General features: G+C 35.2%; 1 protein-coding gene across 1 annotated transcript; it reads right to left on the minus strand.

The window, feature by feature from the left end:
- Positions 1-1,514: 1,514 nt before the first annotated feature.
- Positions 1,515-19,267, minus strand: LOC130010817 (dynein axonemal heavy chain 8-like). Its single transcript, XM_056098898.1, has 14 exons — positions 19,164-19,267; positions 17,806-18,002; positions 17,271-17,369; positions 16,461-16,598; positions 15,277-15,503; positions 14,479-14,663; positions 13,073-13,227; positions 11,490-11,697; positions 10,574-10,833; positions 9,633-9,719; positions 8,718-8,825; positions 7,661-7,747; positions 7,062-7,082; positions 1,515-1,526 (listed from the first exon to the last, which is right to left on the minus strand). Exons 1-14 carry the CDS (start codon positions 19,237-19,239, stop codon positions 1,515-1,517), a joined length of 1,860 nt encoding a protein of 619 aa, XP_055954873.1. The 5' UTR covers positions 19,240-19,267.
- Positions 19,268-19,387: the final 120 nt, after the last annotated feature.

Raw genomic sequence — 19,387 nt, forward strand, 5'->3', positions numbered from 1 at the left:
GAAAACGGGCATACACCATATTTTCTTTCAAGCCTTAGTCACCTATATAGTATTGGTTGTGGTAATCACATATCATGGCCTATTTAGAATATGACATTCTACACAATAAATTAACAAGAATTATTTTTGTTGAAGTCTGGTTATATTAAAGGGAATGGGATCTCATAATTACTCTATTTCTGACTGGGACCTCTTGTGACTCAATTCTGACCGGTTTGTTTCAAAATGGATTAAGAACCCCTGGTACGTACCTTGTAAATCTATAAACTCATTAACTAAACTAGTTTTACCACAACCATGTGGACCAACTAGCAGAACATTCTGACCAGATGCTGCCGCAAACTCCATTAGAATCCTTGTTCTTATCTATAAACAACAAAATTTATTGAAATACTTTAACATCAGACAAAACTTTAAACAGCACAATAGTCTATCCTCAATTTATCTAAATTTTTACAATCACTGGTGTGCAGAGGTTAGGTGATGCCCAGTGCTAATGCTTTGATTGTATGCAACCCAGATCCAAGTATAGGACCTGTACTCAGTAACGTGAGAAAAAAAAGACATTTTAGATACTGTATGTCAAAACAGATGAAATAAACTATTTTTTCAAATTAAGTAGGGAAGCTTGTACAACAAAGATTACAGCTATTTAAGGGGCATTATCGAAGATTTAGATAAAGAGCTGGCCATTCTTGCTGTAATAGTTCAAAAATAGATAATGCAAAATGAATATATTGAAAATTTCATTCAAATTACTTTATTCTGAGCGAAGATATTAGCCTCTGAAGGTTTGACAAGATGTGTCCACTGATCAAAAGCACTGTACTGCTTGTTCGAGGCTTAGCCTCGCTCCACCATTTTTAGATTAAATCATTAAATGGCCGAACTGTTCTAATTACTTAAAATTGGGCCTATCCGAGATTTGATTATGGTTTTGTCATGGTAATAAATGTCTAATTAATAGTTTATGTAACACTTAAGGTTTAAGGCAGATTTAGCTCTTGGATAATGCCTGTTTAATTCCTTATTCAAATCTTTTGCTAGATATAATTACTTACTGTGTTAACAGAATCAACAAAAATTTCACCCAACATATCTTGATTATCAACATACACAGCTTCTGGCACTCTGTATAAAAAAAAACAACAAAAAATTGATATAAAACTGCTCAATATAAAATTTCATATATCTCCACAACTTACAGAGTTTATAATTGGTCATTCTAGCTATGTTCCCACTATCACGATTCGCACTACGATTGAAATCGTGGTAATCATGGTGATCCTATCAGATCATATCATATATTGTGGTTAGTCGTAACAATCGTGTTGATCGTATCGAAATGTATCCGAATCGTGGACACAATCTGGACAATCCTGTCGTAACGCATCGCACGACAGTGGGAACCTTGCATTATAAATTATAATGAATGTTTAAATTACCTTGAATGCCATGGATCCCATTCACCAGATTCATCCACATAATAATCAAATACACTTATATCATGATCATCATCTGGTAAACTGAAATATTTATTCACAAAATATCAAATATAACATAATAATTTTAAGGGTATGATACAAAAACAAACTAAAAGATTATATAAATTTGCTTCATATATGACTACGGTATATTCACTTTGCGATATTTCAAGAATCTAGTATTATACATAGTATAGGAAAGTGTTTTATGACGAAGAAAATTCAAAATAATTAGTGTAAATAAATATGAATATAAATAATTCAGTAACAGGCGATTCTTACCACCACACCAATTGCTTAACTTAAATCAATGATTCAGTGAAATATGTAATACAAACCATGTAATTATTACATAATTCAGAAATCATTTGCTAATTTTTTTAATGAAATCCCTTCATAAAAGAATGCCAGCTAGAACAATCACTTTTGACTGATTGAACGATGCTTACATTATTTTTGTAATATTTCTATATCAAAAGCCTTGGATGAACTGCTCGTCTGCAGTTTATATGTAATATTTAACAGTAATGGGACTTCTTTAGTAAATCCAACTAAAATTCATTGTCTTCCTTAGAATAACAAGACATTGTCAAAACCAAATCTTACATGACAAAAGTTCTGATATTCCATAAATTGCTGAATCAAGTTCTGATGAGACCTTCTTCATGGTGTTGTCATTTTATGACGTATTTTAGACATCTTTATAAATATATGCATTAATTCAACTTACGCTGTGGATAATGTTTTTAGTAAATCACTAAATGCTTTACGATCTTGTTGATCCAAAAGTCCACCAAATGTCCAAATAAGGCAGAAGAGAAACATCCGTTCAATATGCATTTCACCACCTATTTCAATATTATCAGCTAACATGGCCGACAATAAACCAAGGCAGGTTTTAAACAATCCAACTTCTGATAACTTTAATTTAGGTCTGAAACAACAAATTAAAGATAGTTAACTAATGATGGAGAGAGAGAGAGAGAGAGAGAGAGAGAGAGAGAATTTAACCTCCACTCAACACAAACTAGGTCATTTCGGGACTAACACATGGTTCAATTTTATTTCAATAATTCGCTTGCGCGTGGAGGTCTTTAGCAGTGGGAGAAAACCGGAGAACCCGGAGAAAACCCGCGAGATTGGACAGGTGACCCTACTCCGTGTCACGTACAACCAGAGGATCGAAACCATACCAGTTGACTCAATGACAGATCTTATGATACAGCGCGCACATGCTAACCACTCGACCATCCAACCCCGCTAACTAAATATGGAATGAAGCTCTGATTTATTGTGTCTGATACCTTGAAATCAAATATCCACTATCTATATAATCAATTAATTTTGCAATCATGAATTTTGCAGTGTATAGTATTCAGTTGAGGTCAACAGGATGACAATTCTCAGAAATAACATTCACTTAAAGTCACAATGCACTGTTGGCATTTGTCACTAAAATATCAAATTTTCTCACAATTTAATCCACAATAAATATGTACTCAGATTGATTATTTAACAGTTAATTCAGAAAACAGATCAAAATACCAACACTTTAAAACAGGCCTATCAATAAATTTTCGTGGACAACAAAATGGCAGATGGCTTCTTGCTTAGCGAGCAACATAGATGAATGAATTTTAAATTAAACATATCTTTGTAAATAATGAATGAAAATGAACCATTTTTAACTGATATTTCTTATAGAGATTCAATTTTCACAATATTGCAGTTGGCAAGTGATTCCTAATGATTAAAATGGCGCATCTAGACCTTAATGAACTCTACCAAAAGGAGAATTAAATTTTAAGCAATAATTGTCTACCTGGCCTCATAGAATACAAAGTTGATGATTGGATCTAAACATTTCTGGAACGCCCGCTGTAATACCTGTAAATAGGATGATATTAAATTATTAATAAGATATTCTTAAATACCATTTAACATTTAAAGAACTTCATGAAGTAGTTCACAATTACATAAAAAAGCTTTCCTCTACAAATTCTAATATTGCCTAATTAATATGTCAATCGTCAGCTAAAAAATACATTGGGAATACAGAATTTAAGTAACAAGAAAACACAAAATTTATGTGGTAAAGAAGTAATGTATTGAATGATATTTCCTATAAGTACAGTGAAAGCTTTAAGTGCATGCTGGTGTTCTATTATAATTTTTCAAGTGACATTCTTTATAGCTTTAGTACAAAATTTGTGGATTTTGTGTCCAGTTTAAAGTCGCATTATTTTAGAAAATGCATTAACTCAAAAAATTTAAAGTTTTATCAACGTAAAGTTCTTTTGAGTATACTTGATTTTTTGTTTGTTTTATTCTAAACAGAAATATAAAGATTGTCACTTTAGCTCAGTGGTTACTGTGCTTTTGAAACAAAAAAGTGCTAACATATATAGAAATCTTCTTTGATTGGCATTTAGTAATTGGCATTTATTAATACACAATTAGTCAATTACTGAGTTAATATTAAGCGACGTTTCCTACAAGGATACTCTCATCTCTAATATTAAACTAAGTAATTGTGTATCCATAAAATTGTCCCTTGTGTTAGATATAGAAATGATTATAAATTAAATATATCCAGTGTCAACAAGCTGCAATATTTGTGTATAAATTTATAAATGTCCACTTTTCTGCAATTCTGATAATGTATTGTACTAAGCTTACATCATGTACTGCACTTTCATCACTGTAACCCGGGTATCATTTAATCTTGTGTATTAAGCACTAATTTCTTTCACATTTGTTTAATATCAAATCTTTGTTTAAAAATTTGTAAAAATCATTTAAAAACACACAAAATCATCTAATTTGTATATTATACTGATCAATTTTGTGAAACCCCAAAATAGCGACAATAAAGTGACTTCATATGAACATATCTTAACGAATCATGGCAGCTAAAACATATTTGTTGTATTTAATTACGTCACGATTCTATGCACACCACCTATATCTGTTGTCAGGAATTAACAGAAGTATGACATGACTGACTTCCGTGCCACTTGATTGCCATTCCGTGAATTTGGAACGTTCCGGACTGGCAATTGAGCTCGAGCACTCCCATTAATTGTCTGCTTCTAATTTAGCTAGAATGTTTAAACTTGGTATACTTATTCATTAGATGAATGACTTTAATTTAATGATGAGCATTTTCCACTTTGGCTAAGCAGAGGTATAATGTTCAAACTTAGGTGACTTCCTTAACTGAGTTCGATGATGATTATTTTCTGTATAGTATAGGCTAAGCTGTCCATCAGTCTGTCACAACTTTTGTAGCACAATAACTGTTTCTAACTGAGGTAGAATATTCAAACTTGGTGTAGATGTTTGTTAAGGCTAAGCAGAGATAATCAATTTGACTGACCATCGGATTAAAACACAGATCCTATTTCGTTTTTTATAGTTCAAAATTTCGTTTTACTTGGCTTCACAACACTAGCATCTGGAAGAGTTATATAACAGGCGTTCTGCTTAATGTGACGAATTACCCAATGAAACAGTCTGTTACTGCAAGTTCTTGGCGCTCTGTGCACAGAACTGTGGATAAACCACTAGAAACGTCAATGTCTGACATCATAGGGTCAAAAGCCTCTCGTATTACCCCTGATGCGACCTCCTACTACAACTGGTCAGATCTTCATGTAGTAGAGGCCATCAAAACGAAATATAGATCTGTATTTTAGTCAGATTGTTTGACTGACTGAAACTTTATAACACAATAATAACTTAAATTGCTTCTAACTTCGTGAGGATATTTAGTGTAAGGTTCCATTACATCAATACCTTGACCAATATAAGCTTGATAATGAACATTTGCTGCTTAGATAAACAATCTTTTAACTAATACACCTAACCATGCTTTCATGCAATAACAGAATATTTAAAAAAATATTCAACTAACATGCATATTTAACCTATGAAGTCCAAATACATGCACTAATAATAAAACATATATATAGGTTGATATGATTTAAATAGAATATTGTAGTGTACATGCATCAAGATGGTTATATTATATTGTATACATATTATATGTTTACCCCCTCAACTGTTTCATCTGTATTTTTAACTTTTAACTGTTTAAAACAAACAAACAAACATATAAACTACATAACAATCTAATACTTTTTTTTTTTACCTACAGTTAAAATACCAAACATAATGATTTTATTTGCTACATCTAGCAAATAATCTAGCTACATCTTCAAACTAAACTTCTTCTAATTCATCATTATGTATGAGGTGTAGGGGGAATGTCACTCGGCAAATCTCAGCAGATTCCAGTACCCTACATCTAGCCTCGGCTGTATGACAAAGTCTGCCATTGGAACTACTTTCAAGTTCCTAGATTACCAATGGCGTTGCCCATGATGACACCTTTGAAGAATGTTTTATCATACAAATATTTCAAAGTCTGAAGCTGTTTTTCTTTCAAGTTTATCCGATTTTCTTCAAACAAGGGCAACTTTGCACTACACATGCTTTGAACGATGCAATTTTTTTTTTAAAAGCAGCAAGTTTTCCTAATAAGTAAACCGGTGTCGCATCGCAATTGTATAGTCGTAGGTACATATCACTTACCGTCATACATACAGCCGAGGCTAGATGTAGAGTAACAGAATCTGCCAAGGTTTGTCAAGTAGGGGGAATGAGTGGTCAGGTGATGAAAAGTCAGGGGTCAGAGGTCAAGGGATTCTAATACAAACTGACTGACATTGAATTAAACCATCAAAATAATCACCCTATTAGTTGTTCCATTTTTATCATAAATTGTCAGTGACTGGAGGAATAAAATATAATTTGTCAAATAACATTTCATTCCTAATGGAAAATTAAATTTGTGCTTCATTATTTTCAAACATTCTTCATCATTTTATTTGTCTCTGAAAACTAAACTTTATCTACCGTATTCTTCAGTGTATTAGGCGCACTCTGTTTACCAAATATTTTATTTTCCAGAAGGGTTGCGACTAATACATAACTTTAAGCAAATCTAGGCTTTTCCCTATTTGACACCGAAGTCTGAAGTTCAAGAAATAACTGCTCTAGAATCAACACATGTCGACCAGGTGACGCTACCTCAAAAGCTTATGATATATTATCACTCAAATTTAATACAATACAGTTCCCTTTCGTGCCGTTCCCATTTATATTTGTCAATAACCCAACTTTTCCAGGGCAATTTTAGGCATGTGTCTAATTAACAATTAGGTGATTCAGGTAACCAGTCATGATTCATCAGTGGTTAGTATATAAATCATTAATGACGTCATACCATTATGTCAAGATAAAAATCATAAACTTTCTTTTAAAATTAGGTGCAAAATGTGCAAATTAAAATTATAGGCCTTTTTTCAAGTATTATTAAAATTTGAATATCTATTTAAACAAACAATATTTACGTATTTCACCTATAATGAAACACACAGTATGAAGTTATGAAAAAAGGACTAAAATTAATGATATTAAATTTGGTCTCAAATACCAAATGAGAACATGATTAAACATAACCCAAACAGGTAAATGAAAGGAACGAAGAATAAATTTGAATATAAAAAGTACTTCCTTTCGTCCAACTTGCACCTAGGAACATCAATAGTAAATTATTTCAGATGTTATTTAACATAGTATAAATAAAATGAGATACTGTTCTGCTCTGACTTGGTTAATGAATACAAGCAACAAAGTATAACATACGAGAGAGAGAGAGAGAGAGAGAGAGAGAGAGAGAGAGAGATGGGGTTTAACTTCACTCCGCACAAAGTTGGTCATTTCGGGACTAACATATGGTTGAATTTTATTTCAATAATTCGCTAGCACGTAGGGAAGCTGTGGGAGGAGACTGGAGGACCTGGAGAAAACCCACAAGGTTGGACAGGCGACCCTACTCCGTGTCACATACAACCGGGGAATCGAAACCATGCTAGTTGACTCAATAACAAACCTTATGATACAATGTACACACACTAACCATTCGGCCATCCAACCCCCCAAAACATATTGGAACAGGAAGTGTAAATATGTGTCTTATATTTCCTCTGCTCATTATTACGATAAAGCAACAAGAGCCTACTGAATTTCTTTCTTTAGTTAAATCTTACGATAAATGATTCGGCTAGTTTAGTTATTCTTATTTTGAATATATTTCTTATTGTACTTACATGGGCCTCTTGTTGAGATCTATTTCCTAACCAAGCTTTAGCTATAGGTTTCCATCCTACAACATCTTTATCTACATATAATATACCCTGTAAAACAAATATATATCAAGAAAAATGAATTAATACTTTCAGCACATGTCTTTCTGCAATTATGAGAGAGAGATGTAGGGGTCTTTAACAGTGGGAGGAAACCGGAAGACCCGGAGAAAACCCACGAGGTTGGACAGGCGACCCTACTCCTTGTCACGTACAACAGGGAATCAAAACCACGCCAGTTCACTCAATGACATCACTTATGATACAGCATGCACGCGCTAACCATTCAGCCTTCCTACCCCCCCCCCTCCGTTTGCATCGTCTAAGGCAACTTATACTTATTATTAACATATGAAGTGACAAAATGAAATGTCATTTAACATCCTACTGTTCTGCTCCGACTGGGCTAATGAAGACGGCATACAATGACAGGGGCACTAAGGCCTACTCTTATATCAAATTTCCAACTGTCAAGGGTTCTTTTACGTGCATGTGAATGTGTACATGGGACCTCTGTTTTTCGATGCATTTGAATGACTATACATTGACCCTTGCCAGATGCAGACCCTCATCAGTCCTGCACCATTGAGAAGGGGAAATCATGCCGAACGTTAACAATGACCTTTCTCAATTATCCCCGGTATCGGACACAGAACTTGCACTGATCTTGAAATAAGAGAGAGAGAGAGAAATGGGGTTTAATGTCCACTCGACACAGACTAGGTCATTTCGGGACTAACATATGGTTTTAATTTTATTTCAATAATTCGCTTGCGCATTGGGGTCTTTAGTAGTGGGGGAAAACCGGAGGAACCGAATAAAACCCACAAGGTTGGACAGGCGAGCCTATTCCTTGTCACGTACAAGCGGAGATTCGAAACAATGCCAGTTGACTCCATGACAAGCCTTATAATACAGTGTGCACATGCTAACCATCCAACACCCCCACCCCATCTTGAAATAAAAAGGAGCAATAGATAGGGAAATGTTTATTGTAGATGCTGAATATAAATTTACTTACAGATCTAGCTATAGTAGATGGCGATGAATCACATAAACTATCAGTTTCAAATAATAATATTACATTATCTGATAAAAATAATTTATCACCATTCTTTAGATGCAACACCTGAAAAATACACAATACATGCAATATGTGTTAAAAAATACTTTTATTTTGAATGAACTTGTTCATGATTCATGCCATTAAATTCTCATACGACATCACCTTTCTTGAATTTTCAATTCACTACATAGTACATATTGAATCCAAAATGTCTCTCTACTCACAGCCAATGATTGTCATTTGCATTTTGCAGACAATATTTAATTTTTCATTGCTTAATCCACTCTAAAATGTGTTCAAACTGATTATTTAACATAAAATTAACAAAACAAAACCATTGTAACATCAATCAGATTAAAATACAGATCTATATTTCATTTCGTTTTTTATACTTTCGATGGCCTACACTACATGAAGATCTGACAAGTTATAGTGGAAGGTCACGTCAGACATTGACCCTATGATGTCAGACATTGATTAATCAATCAGTGATGACATTTCTAGTGGTTTACCCACAGTTTTGTGCATGGCATGCCAAGAACTCGCCGTAACAGACTGTTTCATTGGCTAATCCCTCACTTCAACCAGAACACGTCAATGATAACAACTCTTCCAGATCTTAGTGTAGTAAAGACAAGTAAAACGAAATTTTAAACTATAAAAAACGAAACGAAATAGGATCTGTGTTTTAATCAGATTGAGTTCAGAATCCCTCAATGACTGTATGTGGCTTTAAGCCTTCTAGTAGTACCCACTATCTATGCTGAGTCTGACTGACAGGACATTGCCTTGTTTCCTAATAATACCACACAAAATAATATGCTGAATCAAGTATTGAAACACTTTACTCATCCAAACAAGCAAACCAACCTTTTCTGCTGCAAGGACACTGTTAAAATTATCTGCCCATCCAGGTATCAATGGACCATCTAAACACAACCATGTTGTGCTCATATTCTAAAATAAAAACAAACAATTCATATCGTCTATCACTTATCATATATCAAAACTTAAGATCAATATTTTTTTTTCACTTATAAATGTCTGATTAGCAAATATTAATAATCTATAAATATTTGACTGTTTTCTGTCATTGATACAAATAGGGAGAGAGAGACACACACACACACACAAACCAAGTCATTTCAGGACTAACATGTGGTTCAATTTTTATTTTAATAATTTGCCTGCTCATAGGGGTCTTTAGCAGTTGGAGGAAACTAGAGGACCCACAGAAAACCCACAAAGTTGGACAGGTAAACCTACTCCTTGTCACATACAACCAAGGAATCAAAACCACGCCACTTAGCTCAAGAACAAACATTATGGTACAGCGCGCAAGCGCTAACCATTCGGCCATCCACCCCCCGCTGGGTGTAATAGAGGTTTTTAGCAGTGAGAGTAAACCACGCCACTATTGATCATGACTCAATGACAGACCTTATGGTAGTGCAAGCATTAAACTATTCAGTCACCCAACCCCCTGCAGTACAAATATGGTAACAGAGAGAGAGAGAGAAATGGGGTTTAACATCCACTCGACACAAACTAGGTCATTTCGGGACTAACACATGGTTAAATTTTATTTCAATAATTTAGCAGTGGGAGGAAACCGGAGGACCGGGAAAAAACCCACGAGGTTGGACCGGCGACCCTTCTCCTTGTAACATACAACCGGGGAATCGAAACCACGCCAGTTGACTCAATGACAGACCTTATGATTCAATGCGCTCGTTCTAACCACTGGGTCATCCCCCCACCAACCATATATTGTAAGAATCTCCAGCTACCAATAATAAATATGTACTTACCCTGTTTGCCTTTTTACAAGCTGATGTAAATATACCATCTACCCAGTCATTAGCTTGATTGAGATAACCAAACATAAGAGAGGAATCATCAACAACTAATGGATTAATTTTTAATAGTTTATGATTGGTCTCAGTAGGTTTAGAGGTACGACTAGTCTGAGATTGTCGTGACAAACCACGTGGAGTAACACAAAGGGCATCCACTAAGGTCTGAATACATGTTGACTTTCCACTACCGGGAGGACCAGCTACAATTATACCTGAAATTACAACACAATGGATGTGATTTAAAAGAGAAAACTTTGTCATTTTGGTACTAACATATGGTATGTTTTTCCTTTCGCCAATTCACTTATGCACAGAATTTTTAGCAGTGGGAAGATACTATGTCATTTCAGGACTAACATATGGTTCAATTTTATTTCAATAATTCGCTTGCGCATAGGGGTCTTTAGCAGTGAGGACCCAGAGAAAAATCTCAAGGTTGGGCAGGCGACCCTAGCCCCCAGATAACAGAGAAACCCCATGAGATTAGACAGGTTCCCTAACCCTTGTCACTTAAAAAAACTGCCATCGAAACCACACCACCCGACCTAATGATCTAAAAGGCATGTGTTAGGCCATTCAACCACCTACCCTCCTACCAATAAAAAGCTAAATCAAAATTTAACAAACATTGAAGTTTACGATTTCTTTAAGGATGTCTATTTAATCAGGTTTTTAACTGACTCTGTATACAATCGTTAACATGTTCATAATCTTATTGTTTATTTATGATTTCATTGTCACTTTGTAAAGTGCCCCTGAACATATTATATGAAAGGGTGCACAATAAATATGCTGTAATAATAATAATAATATTTATCGTCTTCCTATACTTTCTATTAAACAATAATTTTGTAGAAACAATACTTACCATTAGAGACCTGTGACAAATTATGTAATTGCATACAGCGATTAATCCAGGGTTTATGCGCTATAAGACCAGCATCCATTGCCTTATTCTCAAGAGCAGCTTCTAGATCAAAACCTCGTGATTTAGCTGATAGAGCATTACGTGCTGCTGGTGAATCAGGTAATCCAACAAATACATCTTTTAATATTATCTTAAACTGAGCTTGATCCTACAAATTAAAATTATTTTTTATTTACTCATTTAGTTAACGGACAATTATTGGCTACCAATGTAACACTTTCTTGATTTTTTTTTTTTTACTTCTTGTATCTTTCTAATTCAGGAGTGATTTGGGGGATTGGCACAAAACAGTTGCTTATTCTGATGTATACTACATTACATTGAGGACATAGAATTTGGAGTTGATAAGCCAATGAATTCCAACTGACCATATGATCAACTAAAAAAGTGATGTCATCAGCACTTCCCAAATCTTATCACCAGTATTTATGACATAAAATATTTATTCAATTCCATAAATTACATACACTGGTAAAAATCTGATACCTTTGACTTATTAAATCATACAAGTGATCATTATTGTAAACTAGTGTTTAGTATGTATAGAGAGAGAGATGGGGTTTAGCTTCCACTCAACACAAACTAGGTCATTTCGTGACTAAAATATGGTTCAATTTTATTTAGGGGTCTTTAGCAGTGGGAGGAAACTGGAGGACTACGAGAAAACCCACGAGGTTGGACAGACAACCTTATTCCTAGTCACATACCAGAGAATCAAAACCACGCCAGTTGACTCAATGACAGACTTTATGATACAATGCGCACACTCTGACCATATGTCCATCTACCCCCCTAGTAATACAGTAGTCATTAATTATCAGGTGTGTAACTAGCTGTAAAAGATGTCACTACTAGTGTGAAAGCCTGACTATTTATAACAGCCACCACTATTCAATACACAACCCTGGACAACAGTAGTGTGTATAACACCTTAGTGACATAACACCTATTTAATGACTACTGCCTGAATACTAACAATTTTAATGAAATAATACACATTATGTATATAAAATGATGTCTTCTAGTGTCTTATATATTCATTTATAAAAGTTATTTGATGTTTAATCAACGATATCAACTTTACAGTGATAATACATGTAATTCATGTACTATTCTGTTCATTGTGTAAGATACTAAGGGAGAGAGAGAGAGAGAGAGAAATGGGGTTTAACGTCTACTCGACACAAACTAGGTCATTTCGGGACTAACATATGGTTTAATTTTATTTCAATAATTTGCTTGTGTGTAGGGGTCTTTAGCAGTGGGAGGAAACCGGAGGATCCTGAGAAAACCCATGAGGTTAGACAGGTGACCCTACTCCTTGTCACGTACAACCGAGGATTCGAAACCACACCAGTTGACTCAATGACAGGCCTTATGATACAGCACACATGCTAACCATTCTGTCATCCAACCCCCCAAAATACTAAGACATATGACCCAATATGCCAGGAAATTCAAATGTCAGTTCATAAATATTATGTATACAACTCGTATGTGTTCAGATCCCTAAATGATCTTACCTGAGCCGCCATTCTTGGTGAGAGCATTTCTTCTATAGTTTGACAAACCAGAGAATGTTCTAATTTTCCGGCCGCTGTCATTGGATTGGGTGTTCCGGTTTTACGCTGACTTTGACCTGGTAATTTAACCATACTGTTCATACCACTCGGTCCCCCTGAAATGATAATCTGATGTTCAAAATCTGGAACTTCAGGTCACAAAATCCTTTCGGTTAAATTTTAAAAAATCCAAGTAAAATCCTTTTTCTTTAAAAAGGTGCAGCTAAGTTTCCCCCAATTCTCCCAGATGTTGTAAATTATTCATAATAAACTCAATGCCATGTGATGATTCTCTGTTCCTAAGAGACAGATAAGTGGGTTTTAACGTCCACCCAGGTCATTGCAAGACCAACATATGGTTCAATTTTATTTCAATTTTGGTCTTTAGCTGTGGGAGGAAACCGGAGGACCCGGAGAATACCCACAAGGTTGGATAGGCGACCCTACTCCTTGTCATGTTCAAATGGAGAATTAAAACCACGCCCCTTGAAACAATGACAGACCTTATGATTTAAAGTGCACAAAAGTTAAACCTTCCAGCCATCCATCCCCCCCCCCCCCACAACTCCTTGATGCCTTTGATATTAGAAATGAAATGAAATGGGGTTTAACATACTACTGTTCTGCTCCTGACCTAATGAAGACGGGCATACGCCATACAGTGTGCAATGAGGGAAATTTTGCCCGGGCAGCGGCGCTACGGCCTACTCTTATATCGAATTCCAACTGCCAAGGGATCTTTTACATGCATGCCAATTTGTACACGGGACCTCGGTTTTCGTCTCATCCGAACGACTAGACCGCTGTCCTTGTCAGGCCCTCCGTCCTGCATCACTGACAAGGGGAAACCACGCTGGAAAATCTGGATGAACTTTCTCGGCCAATGCAGGGATTGAACACCCGACCTCCAGGCTAGCGAGCCAGTGTCTTACCCACTTAGCCTTTGATATTAGAAACTCCAAATAAAAGAGTGTATATTGAAATGATAATCCAAATTAATTATACTTATTATATTATAGATAAATTCCATCAATGGCATTGAACTGGAGTACACAGGTCACAATTCTATGGAATACAATTACTGCTTATTACTGAGCAATGCGTTGACTCGGCTTCTCTAGTCATTATCAAGCTATGATAAAATATGAAAATATAACAAGTAACTAAGGGGTATCTCTGGTTGGTCAGCATTAACTAAGCATGGTTGTGTACATGTATATATTGTCTTGTTATATTTTCATATTTTATCATTGCTTGTTAATGACTAGAGAAACCTAGTCAAAATGTCACTCGTTCATAATGTCGCTCATTCATAAGCAGTAATTGTATTCCATAGAATTGCGTAGTTATAGATAAATAAGAATTACCAGTTTGTATAGGCATGTTTAGTTTGACTGTGGCTTCTGATGCTACACTATCAGATCGGAATTCGTCTCTTCTTTCTGTTTTATCTAGAGCTTTCTCGTCACGCATAAACCTTCGTTTCTGACAAGCTCTCTTTAATACTCCAACCAGAGCAGAAATAGTGAAATGATAATGGAACTCAGAGGGTCTGTGAATGAAAACAAATCCATTTTCATTCTATATTCACAAAATAAAATGTATGGTTGTGTGACAAATGAAATGAAATGAACTTGGGTTTAACGTCCTATTCCGACTGGTCTAATGAAGACGGGCATATGCCATATAGTGTGCTTTGAGGAAAATTTAGCCTGGGCAGCTGCACTGTGGCCTACTCTTATATCGAATTCCAACTGCCAAGGGATCTTTTACATGCACACCAATGTATACACAGGACCTCGGTTTCTAGTACCATCCGAATGACTAGACAGGTGTCCTTGTCAGGCCCTCCGTCCTGCACTACTGACAATTGGAAACCACGTCAGAAAAGATTGTGTGTAAAATTAAATCATATAAAAGGGTTAGTGTTTATAGAACAGTGTGTAATATTGTATCTTATATACTAGGATTATAATAGATATCAATTCAAATTCAATTAATGGAATTTCCTCAATATTCTTCAACAAATTAAAATATTAGTGAAAATCAATTAATCGAATTTCCTCAAAATTCTTCAATGAATTAAAATATTAATGAAAATTAAATAATTAATTAAATTTCTTAAAAATTCTTCAATGAATTAAAATATTAATGAAAAAACTTACAATTGATCTTTGACAAGTTCAGATAAAACTTTTAATCTGCTGGCTAGAATTCCTGGTGCTCGGAATCCCATGGCAGAACATTTAGCTTTCAGTATTTGTCCTATATCTGGTTTAATCAATGATATTGTTCTATAACATGAACGGATTTCATTAGGCATCGAACAAAATGGTGGGGTAGCTGATGGATTCAATGTCATAAACATTCCTACAGAGTTCTTGATACCAATCTGAAAATATAAAACATACATTATGGAAGAGCTAAATCTGCCTATTGCAGGTTTTTCTGTAGGCCTGAAATGTTATATAAATTATTAATTTGACATTAACTAACTTATCCAAACGATAATCAACTCGCGATGCCATCATATGTAGACTATGTTTTTTATCGTACTGTATTTAGTAATGACAATCGAGGCTAGGCTTAAAATTCAATAGCTAATATCTCCGTTCAGAGTGGAGTAATTTTTTAACTATTACAGCGAGAACTGTCAATTCGTTATCTAATCTCCCATAAAGCCTTTTTAATTTTTTCAAACTTTCCTAATAAACGGCGAACTTGGTGGCCTTGTGGAATAAAGTTTAGAGTATGGATCTTTGGCCTATTAATGCGATCATAAAGTTGATACCAGAATTTGGTTCATATGCCCTGGGTTTTCTCTGCATTCGTCAAACTTCAAAAGGATTTGCCATTATCAATCTCAAAATAGGCTTCTTTTTTTTTTTATAAACAATATTTTATTTCATTTGAAAATGGATTGGGTAACAGACTAGGCCTGCGTTGACTCCTCATTAGGCTTTGTATCTGTTTCCTGAGATTATTCTGTCTTTGTTTTATTGGAGCCATGATGGCTAGCCTGGAGGTTGCATGTTCGATCCTAACATTGGAGAAGAAAGGTCATCGGGATTTTCCAGCGTGGTTTCTCCTTGTCAGTGGTGCAGGACGGAGGGCCCGACAGCTGTCTAGTCGTTCGGATGGGATGGAAAACCGAGGTCTCGTTTACATATTGGCGTGCACCTAAAAGATTCCCTGGCAGTTGGAATTCGAGTGTTTTCATTTGAAAATGGATTGGGGAACAGGCTAGATGTTGACTCGTTCGGCTATTTATCTATTTACTGAGATTATTATTGCTGTCATAATAACTGGTAGTTTATTTTATGTTTTTTTAATGATTAATTAAGATTACCTCCTGTCCATCTGTTAATATAATAGATAAACTAGCTGATCGTAAAGCTTGTAATATTTTATAAGAACAATCCATTAAAACAGCTATAGCTTCTCTATTTAAATTCTGTGCTTCGTCAAAACATCCCCAACATCCATCCTGAAATATTCATATTACCATGAATATAAACACTTTTTAAAATTAACATAATATATATCAGCTTGAAAACTCCTCTGTACATATAACAGTTATCAATTTTTTTTTGTTTTCATGCACAACATTTTGTTCTTAGAAAAGGATTGAGGAACAGATCTAGACTAGGTATTTATTATTACCTCTCTCAGTTATAAAATTGACAATTACTTATGACTGTCAGAAGTATAATAATACCAGTAATGTCTACTTATAACAAAGACCATTTAGTTGTAGGCTACCTGGCTTTTTTTTTATACTTTTTACCAATATGGTTACTTGTATAGGTAATTTTTTTCCTTCAATATGCTTACATTCATATTTCATGTGACATATAGCAGATACTCATACTAGTATTACACAATGTTCCTCCTAATTGTCAGTTTTCATTTATGAGTGAAGTCTGTATCACTCACTACAGGCTCGGAACTGTACAGCACAGTGGACGCTTACAGCTAGCCCATTATCTGATATGTACGTTTGTTTCTGATTTCTGCGTATTGTGTCTTGTCCGTAAGATTTGTTTTGTGTAATTGTGTGTGGTGCAGACCCCCTGCACTTGCTATTGGACTAGAAAACAATAGATGCTATTGCTATGGTTATTCAGAAAAATAATAAGTAGGCCTATTTTTAACTTACCATGGCCATTCCTTGAGCTATTTTTCCTAAACTAATAGGATTGAATGTTATTGAACAATGGAACATTCCGAGGAAATTTCCTAAAATATTTGCCAGGCCCTGAAAAAGTGAAATAAGAAATATGTATTAGACAATGCTTTCCTTGTTTATTTATTTAAGAAATAAAATATGTGCAAGACAATAAAATATGATAAAACATGTAAGACAATGAACAAATATCTTTTTTATCTGGCCCCAAGTCGACAAGGCATTCTCAGATTTAAGTTAAGAATCTACTCAAAATTGTCCGCCTTATTTTAACTAAAATATAGCCCTTTATAAAACTTTTGTTGTTTTAATGTATCAAATACATCAATAAGAAACTATGTGCAAAGCTTTGTGTTTCTGGGTCAAAGATATTTCTCATAAACAGTGACTGAAAATTGAGTAAATTCCTAACTGAGAATGCTTTGTGAACTCGGTGCCAGACCACTGAATACCAAATGATGCATTAGTAACCCCTCCCCGTAATATCGCCATATAAACAAACACTGACCTTCACAGTTTCCGTTTTGCCCACACCAACAGGCCCAGTAACACAGCTACCATGATGTTGTTTAAGAGCTTGTGACATGGTTAGAAAACATCTTTCTGTCATAGGTGTTAGAGCCACACCCACATCACTACCATAAAACTCATTACCATAATTATAGTGATTATCTAATATCCATATCAATGGTTCCTGTTTATCTTCTGTAATGTACAATTATATACACATGCAATTGAAAGAGAAAGAGAGAAAGAGATGGGGTTTAATGTCGACTCCACACAAACCAGGTCATATTAGGACTAACATACAGTTTAATTTTATTTCAATAATTTGCTTGCGCGTAGGTGTCTTTAGCAGTTGGAGGAAACCGGAGGACCCGGAAAAAAAAACCCATGAGGATGGACAGGCACAATTGAAACAAGAGTATCGGTACGGCTGCAATATACATCCACATTCCTGGGGGTCGGGGCATGCACCAAAATAAATAATTGCTGTCTTTACAGTATAAGGAATAAATAACCAAAGTTCCAAGATGATCCATTCAGAATTGCAGCCTGTAGACGATTAACACAAAAATTGGGTGTGGCTCGGCCCCTAGGGGTTGGATATGGAACAATACAAATATGTACAACCCTATGATGGATCATGCTGAATTGGATGCAAATCTGTTAATAATTGCAACTTGTAGATTATTTACAGACAAAATATTAACAAAAAGTGGGTGTGGCACACACAGACAGGCAATATATGTCCACATTATGAATGCGGACATACAAAAAGTACAACAGAAAACAGAGTCCCGGTGTGAGATTTTAGAGCTATAGAATAACTTGCAAACTACAACATTGTAAAAGATAAATCTCTAAATAGGAATATCGGTCAAAAAATGGTTCAATTCTGTTCAGTATTTACAAAGATATGTGGATGGGCCTAGTTTAAATCTGAGTGAATCCAAGCTTGGAGATTATCTAGCGTTGGTATTTTGAATTTGTTTTCTTATTGAAATAACTAGAGATGTCTTCTATTATAATTTAAGAGAGAGAGAGAGAAATGGGGTTTAACATCCACTCAACACAAACTAGGTCATTTCGAGACTAACACATGGTTCAATATTATTTCAATAATTCGCTTACGCGTAGGGGTCTTTAGCAGTGGGAGGAAACCGGAGGAACCAAAGAAAACCCACGAGGTTGGACAGGTGACACTACTCCTTGTCACATACAACCAGGGAATCGAAACCATGCCAGTTGACTCAATGATACAGCGCACACGTGCTAACCATTCAGCCATAGAACCCCCCATGATAAGATCAAAGCTGCAAGCTAATTAATCAGAGTATGTTTTTATGTGGAGCAGTATCTTACCAACAGGATGAAGGTAGCATCTTATACTTCTTCTCCACTCAAAATCTGTAACTTCTCGTAATTTTCTAGCAGACATGTTTTCTAAGATGTCACGTAAGAACAGTGATTGCTGCAAAAGAAAAAAAAAAAAATAGACAAATGCATTTGTCCTTCTGTTTTGCTCCTATAAACTGGGCTAATGAAGACGGGCACACGCCATTCAGTGTGCTATGAGGGAAATTTTG

The sequence above is a fragment of the Patella vulgata genome, chromosome 2, assembly GCF_932274485.2.
Source record: "Patella vulgata chromosome 2, xgPatVulg1.2, whole genome shotgun sequence".
NCBI lineage: Eukaryota > Metazoa > Mollusca > Gastropoda > Patellidae > Patella > Patella vulgata.